Raw genomic sequence first — 25,105 nt, 5'->3', positions numbered from 1 at the left:
CCGTCTACCACATGGGAGGTCTGTAGTTCAAACCCCGGGCCTCCTTGACCCGTGTGGAGCTGGCCCATGTGCAGTGCTGATGTGCACAAGGAGTGCCATGCCGCGCAGGGGTGTCTCCTGCATAGGGGAGCCCCACGTGCAAGGAGTGTGCCCCGTAAGGAAAGCCACCCAGCGTGAAACAAAGTGCAGCCTGCCCAGGAATGGTGCTGCACACATGGAGAGCTGACACAACAAGATGACGCAACAAAAAAAGAATCACATATTCCCATGCCGCTGACAACAACAGAAGCAGACAAAGAAGATGCAGCAAATAGACGCAGAGAACAGACAACCAGGGTGGGGGGAGAGGGGAGAGAAATAAATAAATAAATCTTAAAAAAAACAACAAAAAGGTTTGCTGTGGTGTTTTTCCTGGCAGGGCTGTTATGTTCAGTTGATGAAGATGTGCAGAGTAAAAAGGAACCTGCTTGAGGTAGTGAATAGGGAATGAAGTCCATCCTGACCAGCCATGGTGGTGGCACATGGCCATAACCTCCCAGAGGAACAGGTGTCTTTTCCTAATTGTCACAGATATTCCATAAAGACTAGCGGTCTTCTTGACTACAGGAGCTTGTGGGTGTGTTTGTGTGTGTGCTAAGGGGATTGCTTTCACTTTCTAGTTTTTACCTTTTGGTGTAATTTGCCTTATTTTTGAAAAAGCAGGTATTATGTTTATAATTTGTAAAGGAAGTACAAAATGAAACAAAATACAGTGATTCAAGAGAACAGAGTATGCAAACATAGGAAGCATCAGACATACTGTAAAAAGAATCCTTCTTTGGCAGTCAAACTTGGTTTTCTACCCGTGAAATCTGAGAAAAATTAGGGTAGTAATATATATGTACTGTTAATGTCTCAAATTAAAATAGCAGCTGCTTCCCTGGAGTTTTTCTTAAGTGACAGAATTTCTCAAGGAAGAAAAAAAAAAAGATTAAAGTGGGAAGGTTCCTTGAGGCAAACCAAATACCTGTCACTTTTACAATTTAGCAGGATCAATTAAGGAGGTGAAAATGGGTGCTGTGCACCACAAGAGCAGAACTCTCAAATCTTTGGAAGCTAACTTGCAGGGTGGTATGAGCCTGAAAATGAATCCATTTGATATGTGTAGCAAGTTTGTAGAGATTTCCAAGTGTAAACCAGTTTGATACTGAATTAATTTGACTTTCCCCCTAATGTGGTAGGTGATGGTTGCTGAAGCCTTGGACATTTCCAGAGAAACCTACTTGGCGATTCTGATGGATCGGTCCTGCAATGGCCCGGTGCTGGTGGGCAGTCCCCAGGGAGGCGTTGACATTGAGGAGGTGGCGGCTTCTTCTCCAGAACTTATTTTTAAGGTATGGTCAAATTATTGGTTGTGCTGTGTTAATTGATTGCTATTATAAAAGCTGTGGAGTCTGAGACTGGGAGCAATAAATTGGTTTCTAGACTTTAAGGTATGAGACTGTCGAGACCTTTTTCTTATGAGATGTACAGCTGAAGATTGGGTAGGGCCAAGGAATTCGTGATCGAATTGCTTGATTCATTCCTTTTACCTTCCCTGCCTCCTCTTCTTCCCTTGTTCCTTTTGATCTATCCTGTCCCAAGAATTAACCAATGGGAGAGGACTGTGATATTTCCATTTCCTCTTGGTTTAACTCTGCCCTATTTAACAGCAGCTATAATTCAGAAATTCTCTGCTTAGAGTTCAGATTTGAACAAGTGGCTACATTGATGTTTCTCCATACTATTGGTATAAAATAGAATTTTTTTTAAGGTCCAGATTCTGTTAATTCGTTTCCATCCTTGATACTTTGTTCCTTATTTTGATATTAAGATTAGCTTCTAGTCAAAGAGGTATAAGTCCAGATCCTAACAACAAGTTCCTTAATGTCTCGAAGCCTCATTTATTAAACCGGTAAAATGGAAATGGGGTAATTTACACCAATAGAACTGTGAGAATTAAATGGAGTGATGTGTATAAAGTGTTTCTTAATTTGCCTCAGAATTGCTGTAAGAAGAAAAACCCATAGTCTTTGGAACTATAATTCTTGTTTTTTTAATTAGTAAATTTGATTTTATTAAAGATTTTCAAGATATGCCAGTTGAAATACAAATCACAGATTTGGAGTAGTTATTTACAATGAAGAAAGCTGGCAATTAATTATAGCAATAATTTACAAAGAATTCCTACAGTTCAATATGAAAAAACAAGTAGGCAAGTGGGCATGACATATGAAAATGCCATTCACAAAAGAGGAAACACAAATGGTCAGTAAAGACATGCGAGCACAGCACTTTCACCTCTCAAACTATCAGGGATATGTAGAGTAAAAGAACAATGAAATATCATTGGATACTTATCAGGTTTGCATAATCCCAAGCAGTTGGCAAGAAGTGGAAAAATAGGAACTCTTTTAGACTGCCTGTGGGAGTATGAATTAGTAAAATCCTTTTGATTGCAATTTGGCGATATTTCATAAAACTAAATATTCATTATATTCCCTCAAATAAGCAATTTCATAAGTATATATACACACTAGAAAATTATTTCATTTTTACCCAAAGAGACATTTAGAAGAATTTACTGTGTAGTACGGCATGTAAAACCCCAAATAATCAGAATTAACTTATATTAGAACTATAATTTTTAATTCTGGGTTCTTAGTGTCAAAAAATTTCCATTCAAAATTTCTAGCAGAAACATTTCTTTTAAAAAGTGATTTTTTTTTCCCTTTCTTGAATCTCTTTGTCTAGATAATATACTCATACCTTTGCAACTGGTTTTAAAATATTTTCACCAGTGTTATATATATAATGTAACTACCTTGGAATTTAAATTGAGACTTCATGTTCACACACTGGCTTATCAGTAATACTTAGCCATTTTCAAAATTAACGCCGTTTAAAATAAGCTATTCCACTTGTTTGTTAGGAAAATATATAAAGTAATGTATGTGGACTGTGCTCGTTGTCTTTGGAAGAAAGGCAGTTTGTAGAGCGAAGGTGGTATTAGTAATTATCATCATCAATGTAGTGTTTAAATCATAAGGTAATATTTAACCTATGCTTGACAAGCTCTAAACTTCACAGGAATATTAGGCAGGAAAACCTTACTTTGGAAGCCTTCCAAAAGATGTCATAAAAATTAACTGACTAAATATTCATCAATGCCATCTGTATAGTAATTAAAAGTGAAAACTGGCATCAGATTGTCTTGTCAGCATGCCACCCTGAAGAATTATATAGTTTTGGAAGGGCTGTTTCATAGATGGTCTGCTAATTAAAACATACCCTATAGGCAGCTGTGGTAGTCCTGCTCAGAGATCTCTGGAAAGGTGCCATACTTTAATTACTCATTTACAAATATATACTAAGCATTTTCTTTTGAGGTTGTAAATCTTCACACTTGGCTGTCTTAATTTTGTTTATTTGATTCATTTTTATTAGGAGAAAATTGACATTTTTGATGGGATAAAGGACAGCCAAGCTCAGCGGATGGCAGAAAATCTAGGCTTCCTTGGGCCTTTGAAAAATCAGGTACATGAGCAATTGGAGGATGGTGTGTCTGACTTGTTTTAGAAAATATTTGGTAACTTGCTTAATTGCCTCTAATGTTTGTGATTACTAGGAACCAGGATTATTTATTGTTTTGTAATTTTTCCCTCCAATTGTTTATGATGAAAAATATTTTCTGGGTGTTCCATAAAAGAATGTTTATGATGTGTGTTTATTTTTGTATCAGGGCGTATATGTGAGTGTGAGACAGAGAGTGTATATGTACACACATACACTTGGATAGGTTTGTTTGTCTTTTTATTTTTCCTGTAGCATTGCAGCTCTAGCCCATGAATTATAAGAGGTAATGTTGCTGTTAAAAGCACAGACTATAGAGTCAGGCAGATCTGGTTTGAATCCAGGTACTACCACCTAATACATGTGTGATTTAACCCATCTGAACTTTAGTTTCCTCACCTATAAAGTGGGAATGGTGACAGCTCCTAACCAAGAAGGTTATTGTGATAATTGAGTGTGATGGTGTGCAAAAGTTTATTATGGTACTCCATAAAGCTTAGTTTTTATTATTAATAATAATACACATTACTTAATTAAGTGCTGCTCTTTCATAGTCAGTGGGAATTTATGGTGAATATTAATGGTATGGTGATATTTCACTGGAACAGTCTAAAACATGCCAATTTAGTAATGATGTCCATTAGCTTCAAAGAAATAAAAATTTACCTCCAAGCTCTTCTCTCTTGCACTGCATTTGGCCCTTTCCGTGGAGCCTCACTCTATGTCTCATAGGAATTCTGGCTTCTCTCCCACTTAAATCAGAGGACTTACTGCCTATTTTTTCCCTCTCCTGTGGCTCAGAGAGTAATCCTATTACTTGAACTTGTACGTGTAGAACTTGCACATGTGTGTGTGTTGTGTTTGTTCCCCTAGCCTGGGTTCCAGGATGGTTATTGGTTATCTCCTCTAATTGGTTGGGCAGCATTATTCCAGGAAATGGTAGATTTTGTACTCTTTCAGGCCTTTTTATTTTGCTCAGCTCCATCTGTAGCAGTTTGAAGATGAAAATAAAAGCAAGTCAAGGGTGAAGCAGGCTGACTTAAAAGATATATGTATGTTTAAATTAAAAAGTATGCATGTTTCACTTATTTGAAAATGGGAGGAAAGTTTTCCTTGGAGTGTAAAGATTTTAGATGGCAGAATGGGACACGCTCAATGAGACCAAACTTCATTAGGAGGTAGAAAGGGCCAGGATTCTGTGGACAATTAGAGGAATGAATTGCCATTTCTGAGACTGGCCAAAAGATGTCAGAGCAGCTATGTATTGAAAGGAGAAGATACTGGAGGGTTCCTGGGTATGTACTGAGGAGGTTGGTTTCACCTCCTGAGCCAAGAGGCTACTAACTATACTAGTAATTCCTTTGACATTTATTAATCTGCTTCTTGTGTAGGGGTGGCAGTACCGAGAGCCAGGCTCCCATACAATGACTTGTTCTAGTTACACTGCCCTATAGTCAGTTCACAGTGTGTTTAGTAACCTTGTTTATTTCCTCCATATCACTTTGCAAGTCCATCTGTAGTTCTCTTCTTTATTTATAGACACCTCTCTAGGTCCTAATTTGCACCACAGCAGAGCTTTGTCCATCTTGTTCATTGCTGTGTTGCCAGCAACTTACAAAGTACTTGTGTATGTATTAGCTGCTCAACAAACATTTGTCATATAAATGAATAAGTGAAACAAGTACATCTAGGACATCCACTTTGAAAAAGTTCCTAAGGGGGTCAGTGATAGTTGACTATAAATGGCAGAAGAATGAATCTGGAGTAGGGAGCAATCTGCTGACCACATGATTTTTGGAAGCTCAGGAGGTTAACATAATTAAAAGTTCTAGAGAAGGCAGTAATAGTATTATGCACATTATAAGCCAGGCACTTTTCCCTCTCCAAATTATGAGAAAATTAAGAGTTATTTATAGCCTTCAATGGCTTAATAATCATTTCCCAGTTCTTCAAACACTCCAGGTCTTAAAAAGTTACCTGTGGAATGAAGGTTAACATTCAAGTACTCAGGGGTCATTAAGGTGTTATATTATTGTTACATTATTTTAATTTATCAAGAGAAGTGGAATTACATTAAAAGGAAAGAAAAAAAAAAAGGAAAGAAATTTTTAATTCATTTTTTCTTTTTTCATTGCCAATCATGTCTAAGTCTTTAATCCATTATTCACTCAGCAAGCGTGGAGTGAACCTGGACGGCAAGCTGCTCACTCTGTTAGGCCCTGGAAAAAGAGCGAGGATGAGAAATAGCCCTTGTTCTCAAAAGGCTCTCAGACCACAGTGGTCAGCCTGGGCAGCACCCACCAATATAGTGTATTGAGGAAGAGAGGCTGATGAGGGAATGGGAAGGAGAGAGGAATGTTGGTCTCAGTTATAGAGGTATTGAAATTTGATCTCCTAGGGATGCCACAAAGTAGAATCTGTGACACTGAGCTCAAGGAAAGCTGTGGGTTGGACTTGTAGATTTGGGAAATTCTGCCTCATGATGGTTCCTTAAGGCATGGGGATGGAAGAAATATCCCCGAGAGCCAGAGGAGAGTGAGCAGAGGAGGGTCCTGAGAATAGAAAACATATTTAAATAATTATCACTCTCTGGTCCTTTGATAAAGAAATGGTATTTTAGGGGCTGATTACATTCACTGTGGCTTTGAAAGTTACTTAATTTTCATCTGGGATGTGGTTGAGGCATTTTAGAGGTAACTCACTCATGGATGAGCAACACATAAAATGATTATCTGTAAAATTATTATCTTTCCTGTGACTCATGCCTCTTGCCTCTAAAATGTGATTTATTAATTAGCCTTAACAAATAATAAATATCACCTTGACTAAAAACCACCAAATATATAATGTAAAATCCATTTCAGCAAGAATTTATTGAAAAAACTAACGCCATGGGAAAACTTGATATGACTAAAATTTTACAAGTTTCTCTATTGTATCTTAATTATCATTTATACTATTAATTTCTGAAACAGAGGCTCCACAAGTTGTCAACGTATGCCTCTAGGATTTAGGCTGATGACAAGATCTGATGGGCTAAGTCAATACATGACCCCTGAAACTCTGGGAAGTGGTTTGTACCTCTGGCGAGCTTTGAGAACCATATGTGACTGTTAATAATAGTATTTTCTAGAATATAAGAAATGTTTTTAATTGCTTCTAAGCAGTTGAAATATTTTTGAAGAAGCATAGAAAACTTTTCTGTAAAGGGTAGTTTTATTTTATTTTTTATATTTTGTTTTTATTTTTGTAAAGGGTGATTTTGAACTGAGAAAGCAGGTGGCAGTAGCAGAAACTGGCTGTGACTGCAAGTTAGCCAGCAGAATGTTTTCTCTGACATGTGCTCATTTTCTTTGTTTTACTTTGAACACATTTAAAAAGCAGTAGAGCTAGCCTCGACTTTGCCCCAAGACCCACCATTCCCTAATATCCCTGGCTACATTCTGCCTGCCTAGTTCTTGTAACTCTTATAGCCTTTAAATTTATAGTCCATGGGATAAGGTACATCCTGTCTCCAGGCCAGGCTGGCTCTCCCTTATAGATTGTACTTTTTTTTTGAGGTATTAGGGATATTGACCCCTGGGACCTCATATGTGGGAAGCCAGCACTCAATCACTGAGCCACATTGGCTTCCCTGAGTTGGTTTTTTTTTGTTTGTTTGCTTGTTGTTGCCTTTTCTTCTCTTTTTAGGAGGTGCTGGAAACTGAACCCGGAACCTCCCATGTGGGAAGCAGACACTCAAACACTTGAGCCATATCTGCTCCCCCTTATAGATCTTATAACAGGTTTTTTATAATACATATCCACTGTAAGATCTTATAATACAGATCTAATCACACCTCAGCCCTATTCAAAAAATGTTTATAGTCTATCTTTGCACAACAATAAAACATTATAACGGTGAACCCCCTAAAAATGCTGTTATTGTAAAATTACAGTGCCATTAATGTTGTGGAAACTCTGGCTTTGTGATAAGCTAAGTTGATTTAAACTTAAGAAGTTTTAAAGTGACTGGGATGAGATCATATATATATTTGCAAACACCTAAAAGTCACTTCTATTGTGTAACTTATAACCCTTCTTCTCAAAAGGCTCTCAGACCAGGGGCAGTCAGTCTATTATTAAATTAATCATCAATTCAACCAAAGTGCGTTATGTTGGCTCCCTGTAGACGCCGTGTGAATGAAGCAGGTGCCACAGTCCAGGGTGGTCCAGTGCTTCACTCACACCGCTCCCACTGCCAGCTCACCCTGACGGCCTAGAAACCCCCCCAAATATAAAGCGTATTTAGCAGTGAGTTGTCTCCATTACTCTTGAAATAAATTCCATTTGGGTTAAAAAAAAAGTTGTAAACATTCAATAAGGGAAGTCATAAAAGAGTACTTGAAAAAATAGTGGAAGTTTTTTTTAAGTGCTCTCAAAGAAGAACTTAGCCTTTTCTAAGTCTGACATAAAACCATTTGTCATAAAAGAAAAGAATGATATGATTTTTATCAAATTTCCATGTGGCAGAAGTACCAAAAACATGGTCAAAGGATAAAGGTCAAAGGGGGAAAATATTTGCAATTCATGAGATAAAAAGCTACTTTCCTTTATGTAAAAACACCTCCTATAAATCAATTGAAAAAACAAAACAAGACCAAAATCACATAAGAAAAATAGGCAAAATTCACAGAAAAAGAAATTGAAATTGCTCTTAAGCTTATACATGGTGTTCAAACTCACTCATGATAAGAGAAATTAAAATTATACTTGAGATACCTTTTTTCACCTAACAAACTGGCAAAAATCCAGGTGGTTAATGGTCATGAGCAGAGAACTAAAGTCTGGGGTACTGGTTTGTGGGAGTGGAAATTACAGACAGCTTCTACCTAAAACAGTTAAACTGTCACTCTAGTGAGTTTATCCTGTAAATGCTTAATCACAAATATGAACCACATAACATGCATGAAATAATATGAAACCCTTAGAAACTAAGAAAATGGCCACTATTTAAGTGACAGGTTATATAAACTATAGTACATCCATACAATAAGGTATTGTGACAGTTTGGTATTGTTTATGAATTCCAAAAATAGAAATTGATTGTGGTTTTAAACTGGTCTGTTGCTTTGGGAATATTAGAGTTTATTAGATTAAGAGGTTTCACTTTTACTTTGCTAAATCAAGATTAGGGCTTTTATTTGACTACATCATTAGGGCATGCAGGATTGAGTCCCCACCCTCTTGGGAGGGATGAAACACTCACACAGAAATAAACACATGGAAAAGGAGGACACAGAAGCAGAAATGCAGGAAGAGAGAGTGCTCCATAGACACAGCCCGGGAAGAGAGATGAGCCCCGATAGTCTACAGCTGACCTTGTGGAGAGAACAGATCCCCTGAGCCCGGAAAGAAACAGCCCTGGGGAGAATGACGAGCCCTCCAGCCTACAGCTGAAATCAGAAGGAAGCCTGAACCCTTGCAGACATGGCCCTGCATCTTGCGTCAACATGTGGTGACACAACCATTCCAATGTCCACATAGAAGAGGTGGCACTGGATTGGGAAAAGTGGACATAATGGACAAAGGGTATGGGGAAAGGCAGGAAGAGATGAGAGGTGGAGGCGTCTTCGGGACATGGAGCTGCCCTGGATGGTGCTTCAGAGGTAATCACCGGACGTTGTAAATCCTCACAGGGCCCACTTGATGGAATAGAGGAGAGTATGGGCCATGATGTGAACCAATGTATATGAGGTGCAGAGGTGCCCAAAGATGTACTTGCCAAATCCAATGGATGTGTCATGATGATGGGAACGAGTGTTGTTGGGGGGGGGGAGAGGGGGGGGGGGGTGGGGTTGAATGGGACCTCACATATATATTTTTAATGTAATATTATTACAAAGTCAATAAAAAATAAAAAAAAAATAAAAAAAATAAAAAAAAAAAAGAATATGAGAAAAAAAAAAAAAAAAAACATGTGGTGACAGATTTTGGGCGAGAAAGTACCTCTTATGGTACCTTGAGTTGGGCTCTTAAGGGCCTTGTGACTGTAAGCTTCTACTCCAAATAAATACCCTTTATAAAAGCCAACAGATTTCTGGTACTTTACATCAGCTTCCCTTTGGCTGCATAATACAGATACTATGCAACCATTTAAAATACTTAAAAAAAAAAAAAAAGATGAAAAACATCTGTACTGCTTCCACACACCCAGAATACTTCTCAGATGAAACACAAACTGGTAATGTGGCTGCTGTAGGAAGGGTAACGGGTAACTTTGACTGGGCAATACTGTCAAGGTTCAGAGGGAGGCCATGGTGTACCTTGGAAATTTTGTACCATGTATTGTCTAGCCAGGGAAAAGAATTCATTTTTTAAAATGTTCAGTTTTACTCATTATGTATGTACATTTAGTTCCATCCATTGGGTTTCAAATTAGAATTTAAGGGAATTCACAAACATACATAAAATCAATTCATATAATGAACTAAATTTATATGAGTTCTTCAGTCAAATCTGGAACAAAGAAACCACTCTCAGTATTTCCCACAGTGGGGATTTATTTTAGGGGCTTGATTACATAGGTGTTGCAAAGGCTGAGAAGTCTGAACACTGGACAGAGAGGCAACTAGAGCCAAACAACAAGAAATAGTTACTATCCTTAGGCACCTAGAACACAGTGAAATAGTGGTGTTCCTGGACCCCAGGGTGCAGAAGGCAACCTAGTGGGTCTCGATGGGTGCTGGAGCCAGAGGAGGAGATGCTTCCCAAGGCAGCATCTCTTCCCTTCCTCCCACCTCCATTCTCCCAACACTGCTTCCCAGGAACTTTGGAAACTCAACCCTTAAGAGTTATCTCCCTTGATACATGGATTAGAGGTGGGGAAAGCCGGAAATGAATTTGATAGCAAATAATGCAGGCCTGGAACAATCAGCAAAATGTGGCAAAGGGTGAACCATGGCAGGAAACAAAATGGTCCCCCACATTCAGCTGTGATTGCTCTGTTACATCACAGACTTTCTTCATTATAGTCATGAGCTTTCCAGAGTGGGCCATGCCTCCCTCATGTCATCCCTAGCCCCAGCTCACACGAACTCAGCCTGCCGTGACATGGGTGATTAATCAATGTCGATTGGAAAGAAATAATGACAGTGAATTTCAAGCAGAGTGTGAAAAATGAAGTCAAGGGCCCATCATCAGGGAAACCTTCAATATTCTTGACCTTTGTGGTTTGTGCTTTTGGGATAAGCTGTATTTAATTGGAACTCTGCTGTTCAGTAACTCCGCTGTCGAGAACTTTCATCTTCCTGTCTTACAACAATTTCCATTAGACACTCAGTAATTGTTGTTTCACAGATTACGGGTTTGGATTGATGAATATAATAACCATTTTATTCCAGCATAATAGGGAAAATCTAGTCATTATAAACTCCAAATCATATTTACCTTTTACTTAAGTGAAACTTGTTTGTATTAATGATTGTAGCTCATATTGCAGCAAAGCTAGGCTAACAGGGACTTGATAATTTACAAAAAGATTAACAGTGTTTCTAGTCTACTGAAAATATTTTGTTTTCTTCATAATGGTTTCTTCTGGTATCTGGAGGAAAGTTGAGCAATTTCTCTAATGACTAGCAGTGGAAATTAAAATAATTATGCTTTTCCATTTCTCTCTTCAGAAAACCTAACTGAAAATAAAGATGTAACTTGCTATTTTAAGTTCTCATTAATATAACAAATAAATTTTCTTTTGTTGCTTTGGTGTAATTCCTTTCTCTTGATCACATTTAGGCTGCAGATCAAATTAAGAAGCTGTATAATCTCTTCCTGAAAATTGATGCTACTCAGGTGGAAGTGAATCCCTTTGGTGAAACTCCAGAAGGACAAGGTAAAAACAAAAAAAGAGAGAGTGAAAAAAAAAAAATATTACAATTATTTATGCAAACTATAAATTAAGTTGCACGAAAGACTGTAGCAGCAGCTTTCCATTAATTTCTTTCAGCAATTTAATTTCTGCCAAAGTTTCAAATGCTCCCATGATGCAATTGAACATTTTAGTACTCGGGTTAATTTGCAGCCAAATGCCAAGCCTCAGAGGAGGCTACTTGTTTAACTTAGAAACATCCATCCACTTCCTTTCATTTTTTCAGGCCTGTCACAGCTACTCATGTGATAAAGATTTGGGTGGGAATGGGCACCATTGAACTTGGGTGTAATGAATGCCCCTGCATTTGTGGAACTGAACTTTCTGAAGCTTTTTAGAAAAAATCTAAGTCTGTATGCAGTGTCAGCCTGTGCCCCGTGCTGGTGTTCCTTCATCCTGGTGAAGCCCCTGTGCCCCAGAGTCTCACTCTTCACTTATTCTACACTTGAGCATCTGCTGAAAATGGAGGAAGGAGACATTTGTGGAGAGATTTCTCTTATCTCTCAGGTAGCTATAGAGTATATCTCAGCACCTTTTCTTTATCAGCATATTACATTATGTCTTTCATACAGCAAGTATTCAATGAGTTTTTATTAATTTAATAACAAAAGATTGTGAACGTAGGGGAGGGTAATTGAGGGGGATTAGTAGTTGGATATGGGAGTGTGATACCAGAATATAAGCTTGGTAACCTGGTCCTTTTAATGATGTTTTACCCCCAGTGTCTCTGATGAGGCCTCATGTGTTGAAGGCAGTCAGTAAGTATGGATTCCCCACTGGATTGGTAAATGGAGTGAGTTACTATGTACAGACACTATCAAGCTGTGGTACCAAGGTGGATGATACAATATTTTGTTTTCAACATATTTCAGAGACTTTTTGGTCAGACTCAGAAAACTTAAAACCCAGAGGCCTCGGTTCAAAACCTGGAGCTGCCATTTTCTGTCCAAAGGCCTGGGCAGGTTACTTAACCTACCTAAGTCTGAGCTCTTTTTTCCCCCTGTTTTTCTTAATTCAATAATGTGGTAAAAATGGTAGCTATTTCATAGAGTGTTTATAAAAATGAGGATAGATGGTGCATGTGTAAGCATCCAATGACAGACAACCGAATAGTCCAGTCCCTAACAGTAATAAAATACAATTCCTCTTTCTAGATAGTAAAAGAGGAGTCCAGGAAAGGTATGGATTTCAGATTAGAGCAGGCAAAGAGTTCTTGTTTCAGAAGCCTTAGAAATAATATATTTCATGGTTTGTTCAATTGACTGCCAGATAAAAATCTGTGCTAGGCCAGACATAATCACATTTATTCATAAATATTTTAAAAATTACTTGTGGCTGTAAAGTCATCAGTATTTTCTAGAGATGGGAAAGGAAGGGGAAGATGACTATTTCTTAAGCTCATGTGCCAGATGCTGTGCTAAGCTTTTATTTGCATTCTTCTTTACTTTTAATGCAACCCTACAAATTTCGGAGTTCTTATGCCTGTTTTATAGAGGCTAGAAAAATTAATCTGCCTTCCACATGGGGGACCAGCTAGTTACTGAAGCTGGGCTTGAACCCATGTCTTTATGAGGACTGTTAACATGTTGATTCCAAAATGCCAGAATGACTTACAGTGACCTGCCTTCATATCTTTCTTTTCCCTCCACCCCCTTTTAAATAATTGTTTTCATCAGAGTGACCTAAAAGTAGTCTCCTGTTTGGGAATGCCAGTCAAAATTCATGCTGCATTGAGTGACTGAAAATTAAATCCAAGAAATGAGAGAGAAGAAGTTCAGTATAAAAGATTTTAAGGGCATATATTTTTAAAATGGTATTGCAAGCAACAGGGTTATTTCTATTTTTAAAAAATGGATATTCAACCATGGAGTAAGATAAAAATCAGACTGTAATACTATATTCATTCAGCCCTTTGAGGACTAGTCAGTCACAGGCTGTGATCTGGTGGCAGAGAGCAGGGGTGCAAGGAACCTTTTCCTAGATGTGGGTGCAAAATTTCATGACATCTAAATTTTTCCTCTTCATTATTAAGATGAAGATAAAGGAAAATTACTGAGTGTTTGTTTGGACGGAAGCATCATAATATACATTCTTTGTATGTAGTTCATTAAAACCTAAGTCTTTTGTGATATTTTTAAGAGCAAAATTATCATTAGCTATTAATTTGTTCATTGTACCATAAAAGTTTAGCTATTGAATTATAATCACAATTAAATGAGTGTATTGGTTTATAACTCCAATGAGCAGTAGCCAAATTAAACCCAATTAGGAAATAGTGATTAATGACCAAATGCACAAATTGGTCTTCATCATTGTCACAATCCCCTAAAGCAATCCTTTATTTAGGACCTATAAGACTAGTCATTTCTACCTTTGCAATATTGATAATCTTAATCTTGAAATTATTCCTTTTATATCAGTACTAGCAGAACATATGACCTTTCACATTAAACTTTGATTTAATAATTACTCTTTTAATTAGAAGTATAAGGAACTCAGCATTACATCACAAATTTTTACTTTAAACCTGCTCGTCACACAGCCTCTTTGTAAAAGGATTCATTTAGTCTTCCATTGTTCATTAAGCAGCATTTTTCAAAAAATTCAGGTTATTGGTCATATATTTATATAACAGATGCTGCATGGTTACATGGTGAGGCAGTAACCTTTATAACATCTATGCTGTTAGGCCTCCTGTGGGGAATTTTTGACATGAATAAAGAACTATGGTCAAAGAGCTATTTTTTCAATATGCCAATAATCTGATTCAAAGACTATAATTTGGCTCTTCTGACTGTTATGTAGATGAGGGACTATTAGGACTATATGGGTTGCTCACCTACATTACCCTTCATTAAAAAATGGAGGAAGGTGTATTTATTTGACTCCTTTAACAGGGGCATCTAAGGAGTGGGTTGGCTTCAGGCATGAAGGGAAAGGAATCAGATTCTCTGGTGTTCCTTCCCTTAGCTCTGCTTGTCTGTGAATTGGCTTCTTCCTCACCCAGGGTCTCTGGAGCTGGCAGCCAAGAAGGTCCCCAGAGCCCATCATTCTCCTCCAGCAACCATAGCAGTCCTTTCAATGAGTGGCCCTGCTTGGGTCACATGCCCACCTCTAGACCAATCACTGAGAGAGACTCACATGGTGGAGGAGGGAGGCAGTTTGGCAACAGAAAACGCAACACTGAATCAAACCATGTCTACTAGAATGACCTACTTTTTTATTTTATTAAAATGAAAGTAAACTGTTACTAAAGAGAACTTTAATGTATTTTTCTTACATGTGTAATGGCAATGCCACAGTTAATCCATTAAACCTGTGGCCAAGTAAGAAATAATGTTTTCTTTCATTAGCAATAATTAATTAATTAATGCATTTATTCATTTCTTTTGCAATTAATGGTGAGCTTTTGCATCATATTTCATTTCTTCCCACCTTTAGCCAGCACTGCCTGCCTATACAAAGACTCCATTCTCTGGTGTCCTTAAGGCACTGGCTTTCAGTTGGGGAGGTGAAGGATCATTTTGCCTCCTAGGAGACATTTGACATTTCTGGAGGCATGTCTGGTTATTATAATTGGGAGTGGCATCTAGTGGGCAGAGGCCAGGGATACTGCTACACAACCTTCAATGAACGGGATAGCTCCCTCAACATAGAAAAATCTCACCCAATGTGTCAGTTGTCCCAAGATTCCTGCTCTCAATTAGTTGGATCCAAAATTCATTCACTGGACTAAAGGAATGAGATAAAATTTAAAACACTGACTATCTGGCCAAGATTCCTTGAGAATTGAGGCAGGGTGATCCAAAGTTAACTGGCACATCAGATTCTTTTCTTTCTTCAGATTGATTTCCCTAAATAACCACCCTGTTGCTTCGTGTTTGCAAGTGCCCATGTTGTTAGTGGGTGTTTCTCTGTTTCTCTCTTCATACACATGACTCTATTTTCAAGAATATTTTGAGTTCTCGTCCCTCCCCTCCCCAACTCGTATCTATTTTCTCTTTTCACAGCAACTAAAGAAAAGTTCCAAAAAGTATAAAACTCTTGGAACAGCAATATTTAATGGAAAGTGGAACTAATTTGAAAGTATCAGCATTTTAAGGCCATCCTGGCAAGGCACGTTTCAATAGCACATTATGGTTTTTCATCACAAATCAAACACAGTACATTGCTTGAAGACAGATTATTTTTCAAACTAATTATGACAGTCTTATTTCCTGCTGTTTTTATGTTTCTTTTATGTGTGAGTCACCCCTCTGAAATGTATTTTTCTTTTTTTAAATTCTGTGGCATAGTCTTCTGTTAAAACTCTAGGTCAGAGGCCTTTAACTGCCAGTCATGTTCTCCATCAAGGTTGTTGAATTAGCAGCTCACAAAATCTCACACCACTAAACAAAACAACAAAAACTCCTTATGAATATAAGTACCGCAGCATTCTTTGATTTGTTCAGAAAGAAAATTCAATTGTATAACCTATCAAGCATGTAACAATGTGCTTTTGATGGTGAAAATTGTTTTATAAATATTAATAGGTATGTTTTTTTCAACCACTTTGTGCACAGATTGGCCTTTATTCAAGATGAATTTTCTATAGAATTGAGATTTCATTAATGTGGCATTGAAAATCTTAATGTCTGAACCAAGCTCAGCCCCTACAAAAATAGGTTTTACCATAGTTGTTTGTTGTTTTACTAAAAGACAAAGCTAAGGCTTGAGCAAGCAAGTTTACTATATTGCCCTGCTGTTGACATAGACATCAGTCCATTTTTAGCATACCAGTTCTAGAAGTGTGTTTGAAAGGGAATAACCTGGGGTCTGATGAGGGGTAAATAAGCATCTAAGAGTCAGTCAGTACTCAGGAATTCATCTACTCCTTTTGTGTAAGTTTTAGGTTTTTGTTTATTTTGTTTGTTAAGTTTTTTTGTTTTCATGTTGTTAAGATGCTCTTTCCTAAGTTTCTCCTTCACTGGAACAAATATGACACCTGTGACTATTGTGTCAGTTGGTTAGAGCAGGATACAAATGACTGAGAATTTTGGTTTAGCAGGGATTGACAGACTTTCTTCAAAAGAACACAAACGCTATTTTAGGGTTTGTGGGTTGTACAGTCTCCATTGCAACTGCTCAACCTACCTGTTGTCTTGGAAAAGCAGCCTTAGACAATGCATAAATGAATAGGCATGACTGCATTCCAGTAAAGCTTTATTTACAGAAGGAGGCAGTGAGCTGGCCTGAGAGCCATAGTTTACTAACTCCTGGCTTAGCTTCTCATTTGGGGTTCACTGGCTTGTATCAATCTGTAGTCACCCTGACCCTAATGCAAAGGCAGACTTACCTCTGCCAACTATGAAAATCCTTCCTTTGAGAAAAGCCTTTTGTATTCAGAAGATGGCTTTTTATTGAAAACCGTTGGTCTGCTGTACATATGCAAAGTCTAGTAGACTTCAGTTTAGGCTTACTGTAAACAGAGGCCTGGGATTATAAGAAAATGAAACAAAGGACAGGTAGTACTTCATGATAGGAAGAGAAGAATTCTGTAGCCTCGGTCTCAAGGGTTGGAAGCTCCACATATGAGAAAGCACTGGGCATGTGTGGGAGGATGGCAGTGGTGAGTGCTGTTTAGGCTACGTACTTTACATAGTCTCTCTTCCCACCAGGAACAAGCAGTTGAAAATAATCCTATTTTATAGACACTGGGGCTTAAGAGAGGTCCAATGTCCAGAGTCCCCTGGCTAGTCAATGGCAAGAATTGTAATCCATACCTAGGGATTTTTGATGCCAAATTTGTACATCACGTGATCAAGATGAGGAAAAGCATTTAGGTTGATGGAACATTGTAGAACGAGGCAGTAGGACAGGGAATCACTTGTGTATTTGGACTGCTTTTACTCATATTATCATGTATAACCAAAATGTGTCTGAGAGAGTCCATATACCTCCTTAAAAGTATTTCCCTACCCCTACCTCCGCCCCCCTCCCCCCAAAAAAGTTTAGGCCTCGATGATGGCAATTTGGTTTTAGATCACCATTCCTAATTCCTCAGTTCCCTTGCTTACCTCCTGTTTATGTAGTGTTTTTAAATTCCCATACAGTTGGCAAGGGGCCATTGTAGATAAACAACTGTTTATCCCACAGTCACTGCTTTCAGGCCTTGGGTTAACTATAAAGTTCTCTCAAGGTGGTCTGCAAACAATGAACTCACTTTCTGTACTTGGCACATATTTCATAGCTGCAGGTAATCGTCTTTTTAAAATCTGGCTTTGCAAGCATTTAGCTGGGACTGCTTTCTGAACTTTGCATACATGTCCATTAATTATGTGCTTTCTCAAGTAGCTTGTAACTGTAGTCTTTATAAGGGGCAAAGATCAGCTTGAAACTATTTTGATTTACTGGTTTATTGATCTCTACCAAGAATTCTTTTATTTGGAACTCTTCACTTAGGAAGTCAATTTGATAGCCATTGCCCATTCATTATGAAGGTGTCAGTTACAAGTAGTCTTGCCAGTGAGTAATGGAAGGGCGAAAATTACTAATAAATTCATTAAAATATATTTATAAACTAGTGGAAAACCAAGAATGAAGTTGCTTTCCTATTGATTTTTCAGCTGGTCATTAACTGCTGAGAAAATGCCAAGGCAGCGAGCAGAGAATATTGGCCAGTTCCTTTGGCAATTTTAGGTTTCCATCATTAAGATTTCAGTATTCTAAAAGTAATTACTCATTTGGTACATGTATTCACAGTGTGCGGTCAAAGTGTTTGGGCATTTTGTGGCAAGATGAAGGACTCAGGCAGACATTAACTTCTTTATAAGATTGTCCCTTGTCAGTTCAGTGCTTCTTTAAATGATCTGTAGTTTGGACTTTTATTTATGTCAAGTATCCTTAGATGTGAATATGCCAGCTCTGCACAGGTCACAGGTTTGTATCAAGGTGTATTTTGGTTTCCCAGCTGCTCAAACAAACATACTATACAATGATTTGGCTTAACAGCAGGAATTTATTGCCTCACTGTTTCAGAGGCTAGAAGGCTAGTTTCATCCCTGGATGGGTATCTTCTGACTGGCCAGTGATCTTGGGGTTCTTTGGCTCTTCTGTCACATGTCAAGGCACATGGCAGTGTCTTCTGTCTTCTCCTTTCTCTGCTGGGGTCCTTTGACTTCTGGCTTTTGGCTGCTCAGCATGGCTTCTCTCTGTCTGACTTTCCTTCTGCTCATGAAGGACCTCAGTAATCCAGATTAAAGCACAGCCTGATTCACGTGGGCCACACCTTAACTCAAGTAACATCTGAAGAGATTTTATTTACAGTGAATTCACATGCACAGGAATGGATTAAGATTGAAAGCATGTTTTTTGGAGGCACATAACTCCCAGCCATCACAAGGTACTTGAGTGTTGTGGTAGGGAGACCCTTGGAAAAATCACTACATAGGACCTGTAACCTCATGATCCTGTAATGCAGAATAGTTTCTTTTCATATAAAGCAGCTGTGACTAACAGTCTCTGGCCATTGCTTTTGAGGGAGATAGGCCAGAGGTGATTTTTCCATTTCAAGAGTTAGTGCATGGCAGCAATGCTGGAGGAGAATGGGGAACATTTATAAATTCCTGGCTGGAGAGTCCTGCCTATCAACATCCAATAAAGTAAAAGAATGTTACCATTGGGTGTAGTTGCAGACAACTAATTTCTACCCTGAGGGAACCAATAAAAGGAGTCAGAATCAGACACCCAGATATGCTTCTCTGCCCCCACAACCTCTGCCTGGCTGTACTCACGGGCTCTGTCCTGTCAAGAAAGCACTCTGTGGTCCACCCCTGTCACCAAGTGGGTCTTACTGGTTCCAGGGCTGTTGGTCATTAACATAGTTGGAGAAATCTACCATCGAGCAGAAGATGGAGGCAATAGTGCTGATACTTCTGGGATCCTGACCAGTCTTGGTGTCACAGTGTTTTGTTTTGGATCAAGAGCCATAAGATGGTTCTGTGAAAATCAAGGCAACCATCTTAGTTTTAGCAGACCCCAAAGCAAGTATATCAGCGACAAGGGCTGGTTGTTTTCATTTACCAAATAAGAAAACCAAGGCCCAGATGGAAAAATTCATTTTATCGAAGGTACAGAGATAGTTAAGAATCAAATAGAAAACTTCTTTTTTTAAAGATTTCTTTCTTTCTTTCTTTCTCTCCCTTTCCCCCCCACCCCGATTGTCTGTTCTCTGTGTCTATTTGCTGGGTCTTCTTTGTCCGCTTCTGCGGCACAGGAATCTGTGTCTCTTTTTGCTGCATCATCTTGTTGTGTCATTTCTCCGTGTGGGCGGTGCTATTCTTAGGCAGGCTGCACTATCTTTGGCGCTGGGCAGCTCTCCTTATGGGGCACACTCCTTGCGGCGTGGGGCTCCCCTATGCGGGGGACACCCCTGCTCAAATAGAAAACTTTTGATTTTGGCCCAGTCTTCTTTCCAGTAAATCTTTTGGAAATATTAGTGAGGATACTGATTAAATAAATGTGTCATTTTGCAGTCTCAGAATAAGTACAAAGGAGAATAATAGGATTAAATATTGTTTTCTAGTCTCTCTTTGCATTAAAGAGAAAGGTTATGATCAGCAGTTAAATATTAAAGACAAAGAATGAAATAAAAAATGGTGAATTAAAGCTGTGTGAGCAATACCAGTATATAGCTTTTAATGGATGAGGAGTACTTCCGTTGTTATTTTACTGACAGAGACCAACAGGTGTAAATTACTATTCTTTCTACTGGAATATGGATCCCTTGAGAACAGGGATCCTGCTTTTTTGTTTGTAGCCCTAAAGTTTAAAGGTCAGGAAAGCCAGAACATCTTCTGCCTGTAGCATGAATAAAAATAATACCGTACCATTTTTTCTCCTGCGTCTGCCATCCTGGAGAACTTAATTTGTAGATCCTCAAGAGATATTTAGATGTGTTCTTTTTTCTTTATTTAGTTGTTTGTTTTGACGCCAAGATAAACTTTGACGATAATGCAGAATTCCGACAAAAGGACATATTTGCCATGGATGACAAGTCAGAGAATGAACCCATTGAAAACGAAGCTGCCAGATATGATCTAAAATACATAGGACTGGATGGGAACATTGCCTGCTTTGGTAAGAAAATAGTTATATCAAAAGAATTGCGAACTTTTAGAGTTGTAGAACCTCTGTTTTCTAAAATGTTATTTCCTTAATAGCAAGTAAACGTGTATCCAGAAATCCTTAGGGAAAAAAGTCCTAAGTTTCTTCCCAAAGTTCATTTTAGTCAGTGATCACTGGTTTTAAGTAGGGTTTCTGTTGACATTTGTATGGGATAATTCTTTGCTGTGGGGGCTGTGCCGTGTATTGTAGGATGTTCAGCATCACGCTTGGCTACTACCCACTAGACTCCAGGTACGCCTCACTTCACCCCAAGTCGTGGTGACAAAATGCCTCTAGACATTGCACATGTTTTCTGAGAGACAGACTCACCCTGGTTGGGAACCACGGGTCTAAACCATCTGAGTTAAACTTTGCATAGTAAAAATAAGACACTTTGGTACTTGAGTCTATGTCAGTGCTCTAGGAACTATTTTGAAACATGGATTTAAAATAAAATCGTTTTCTCAGAAGGAAGTCGAAGAGAACATATACTTTAATCATTGTACTAAAGGTTCAGATTCTGAGGTAAGCAAATGATAAAATGTTTACTTAATCCATTATGCCAGTTGATAAACCAATTGATTGCATCATTCTCATCTAAATTTTTGAAAATGGCTTATTCAACTGAGATAAGAATAGGTCTATAGAAGCAATACAATTTCTGTTATTGTCCGCAGCATATAATGCTGACATTTTTATACTCTTTTGACAATTGCAAGAGGCTGTGTTTCTGGTTGAACCAGTTTATTGCACAACTGAGGTTTTAATCTTAAAGAAATTAAAATAAAAAAGATTTGTAGTTCATTAAACCAGTGGTATCATTATATTCAGAACTAAAGAGACCTTATCCAACAGTTCGCAGATCAATACAATAGAAAGTGACATCACGTTACAAAAGACCTTGCTTTATATTGGAGCAATAAATGTAATGTACTAGATCACTCACTTCCTTCTGATTCTGATAAACTAATGCACTCTCAGTGTTTGCAAGTATTAGAAAGGGGACAGATAAAATGGTGTGTTTAGAACAAATTAAATATAGACTTTGTAGTTTCTGTAGGAATGTGCATGGCATGACTGCCTAGAAGCATAGAAAGATGTGATGAACACATTTTAAATTTTTTTAACATCCTATATAAACCATTTCCAATTTATTTACCCCAGACTTAAATTAGTCACAGTCCATAGGATTGTCTGGGGAATTCAAGGATCAGAAAAAGTGAAGGGGGGAGGGGAAGGGGTGGGGTATATGGGAATTCCCCTATATTTTCTATGTAACCTTGACATAACCTAAAGCTTCTTTCAAAATAAATTTTTTTTAAAGTAAAGGCTACTTTACCCTGAGAATTTCTGCTGTGCTTGACATTTTTTTTCTTTCTAACTTTATATTTTTTGTTTTGCTTTGTTTTTTTCTTTAAATTCATTTTTTTAATATTACATTCAAAAAATATGAGGTCCCCATATACCCCCACCCTTCACCCCACTACTCCCTGCATAGCAACATTCTCCTCCATCATCATGACACATTCATTGCATTTGGTGAATACATCTCTGAGCATCGCTGCACCTCATGGTCAATGGTCCACATCATAGCCCACACTCTCTCACAGTCCACCCAGTGGGCCATGGGAGGACATACATTGTCTGGTAATTGTCCCTGTAGCACCACCGAGGAAAACTCCAAGTCCCGAAAACGCCTCCACATCTCATCTCTTCCTTCCATTCCCCACACCCAGCAGCCACCATGGCCACTTTCTCCACACCAATGCCACATTTTCTTCGATTACTAATCACAATGGTTCATGAATAGAATATCAGTAAGTCCACTCTAATCCATATTCTATTCCTCCATCCTGTGGACCATGGATTACTTGTGTCCATTCCACATCTATGTGAAGAGGGGGCTTAGATTCCACATGGATGCTGGATGCAGTCCTCTTGCTTTCAGTTGTAGGCATTCTTGGCTCCATGGTGTGGTGGTTGACATTCTTCAACTCCATGTTAGCTGAGTGGGGTAAGTCCAATAAACCAGAGTGTAGGAGCTGAAGTCTGTTGAGGCTCAGGGCCTGGCTATTATATGGTCAGTCCAGAGATTCAGATCCCCTGGGTATATCTTAAACCCCAGCACCAACTACAATTCTGGTAAAGTAACAGGAAAGGCTTGTAAAAAGAGATCACATCTGAATCCAGCTCCATCACACAGAAACAGCAACTCCAAAGAAGGGCCAACTGACATGGCAGTGAATTCCATCTGCCATGACCATAAAACCTGTGGGTCTCTGTAGCCCTCAGAAGAACCAACACCTGGGGTTGTATCTACTTTATCTGTCTCTGGGACTCTGCTCCGGTGTGCATAAGGACAACCCCTCTGATAACCTCCCGGCTCTTTTTTAGAGACTCATAGCCATATAAACTCATTTGTCCTTTCCATTTCCCCTTTGATTTAGGTCAAAAAGCATTTTTAACTCCTGTTATTATATGTAGACAGAGTTATTCTGCTGATCCGAGTTGAACCTTTTGTTCAAGGTCATTTTCTAGTTATGTCATCAGCTGGTACTTGGTAGTAATCCCTCGGCACCAGGGAGGCTCATCCCCAGGAGTTATGTCCCATGCTGGGGGAAGGCAACGAATTTACATGCTGAGTTTGGCTTCGAGACTGGCCACATTTGAGCAACATGGAGACTTTCAGGAGGTAACTCTTAGGCACACTGCTACTCTAGGCCTTATTCTTATTTCAGGTGCACAGGCTCACAAGCATAGTCATTAGTATCAGTGGTTCATTGTTGGACCTTAATTCTTTTTTGGTCTTTGCCATTGCACTTGTGGGATTGTTGCTGTTCCTTTAGGGACTGTGATAGAGCTCCCCTGGCTAGGATCTCAGCACTCCCTCAGTTGTTGTTTTTAAAAGTTTCCACTATGAAAAATCCAAACATTTTATGTACCCTTGATATATGCCCTGTAGAACTCCCTGTCAACCATGTGTCCCCTGCCAATAACATCCCACACTAGTATTCCTCCGCTGCCATTGTTGAACCTCTCTGTGATCCAAAACTTCCTGAAAAGTGAAACCCAATATATTGCCAGATTCCCTTAATAGTAAAATGGAATATAGCGATGAGCTTAAAGGTTAGATATAGGATACATATTAATTTGGAAAAATTCTACATCCTATCTTTTTCTTTTCTTTTTTCTATTTATTAAGCCTATCTTCACAAGACTCTTAGATCACAGTAATTCATATATACAATATACAGTACTCCCACATATCCAACATAAAACTTTTTCCCTCCCACAGCAATAATCTTTTAATATATTCATACCATTTTTACTGAAACTGATACACAAATATTGAGACAATAGCTTTCAAACAAGGTAACATTTGTGTTTACGTAGTAGTTTATATTTTAGACTATACAATTTTCTAAATTTTTAGTTATCTTATGTTTTACATTATGATTTACATTTTACCCTATCAGCCCCTATGTATTTTTGGTGTAATTTTACATGTCTTATATCCATCCTTGCGTACTCTTGTGAAACACTTCTATCGCCCACACAGTTACATTGTTTCCATCTATTCACTACCTATTTCCCACTCCCCTTAGGGCACACAGTGACAGTCAATCTTCATTTTCTTGAAGAGCCATGTTCAGAGATACTTGCAACAGTGTTGAGGGCTTGACGTGCTCAACTGCCCTAATGCCCTGGGAGCCACCATTTCTCTTGAGAGATACAGGTCCCTCTATTTGATGGCATCAGTCCTCCCCAGGATGTGGGTACACCTTCACTCTCATTATATGGGTCTCTACCCAGTGATATAACCCACTATGACAAAATGAGCCTTCACATATTCCCTAGGAACCTGTCCTGTGTCAGATTATCCCCTTTAAGTATCTTAAACAGGTAACGTTCCTTATTATATTTTTGGAAAGGTTTTCTCAGCATTATACTCTCAACGAACACCTGACAATCTCCTATGTTAGTATGTTGCCCCACCCTCCCCCCCCCCCAATTTCTTGGGCAATATTGCCCATCATCTCATCCCTAGCCCCCCTCAAGCCTGCAAAGCCCCACCCAAAGGTAACCCTATGCCCCCATTTTATCCCTTCCGTGTACGCATACTTAACTCCACCTTATCATAGATTTCACCCATGTAGATGTCAGCTTACATCCTTCCTCTACCCCCTGATTTCCTGTAAGCCTATCATCCAGTCTCTAGCTCTCTGAGGCAGCTTGGTTTACTTATTTCATATCATTGAGGTCATGCAGTATTTGTCCTTCAATGCCTGGGTTGCTTCACTGAACATAAGGTTCTCAAGATTCATCCATGTTATCACGTGTGTTTGTAGTGTATTTGTTCTTAAAGCCAAGTAGTATTCCGTTGTATGTATATACCACATTTTATTTATCCATTCATCTGTTGATAAACATTTGGGATGATTCCAACTTTTGGCAATAGTGAAC

General features: G+C 38.6%; 1 protein-coding gene across 1 annotated transcript in view; it reads left to right on the top strand.

Moving 5' to 3' along the window:
* SUCLG2 (succinate-CoA ligase GDP-forming subunit beta) overlaps positions 1-25,105 on the top strand; it is a 305,148-nt gene that overhangs the window by 172,982 nt on the left and 107,061 nt on the right. Inside the window, exons 5-8 of the mRNA XM_004457048.5 lie at positions 1,221-1,373; positions 3,466-3,555; positions 11,365-11,461; positions 20,453-20,614. Coding sequence (XP_004457105.1) covers positions 1,221-1,373; positions 3,466-3,555; positions 11,365-11,461; positions 20,453-20,614 — 502 coding nt within the window. The remainder of the gene's footprint in view (positions 1-1,220; positions 1,374-3,465; positions 3,556-11,364; positions 11,462-20,452; positions 20,615-25,105) is intronic.

Source organism: Dasypus novemcinctus, chromosome 26 (genome assembly GCF_030445035.2).
Source record: "Dasypus novemcinctus isolate mDasNov1 chromosome 26, mDasNov1.1.hap2, whole genome shotgun sequence".
Classification (NCBI taxonomy): Eukaryota; Metazoa; Chordata; class Mammalia; order Cingulata; family Dasypodidae; genus Dasypus; species Dasypus novemcinctus.
The sequence above is the reverse complement of the archived record's forward strand: the minus strand, read 5'-3'. Positions and strand labels throughout refer to the sequence as shown.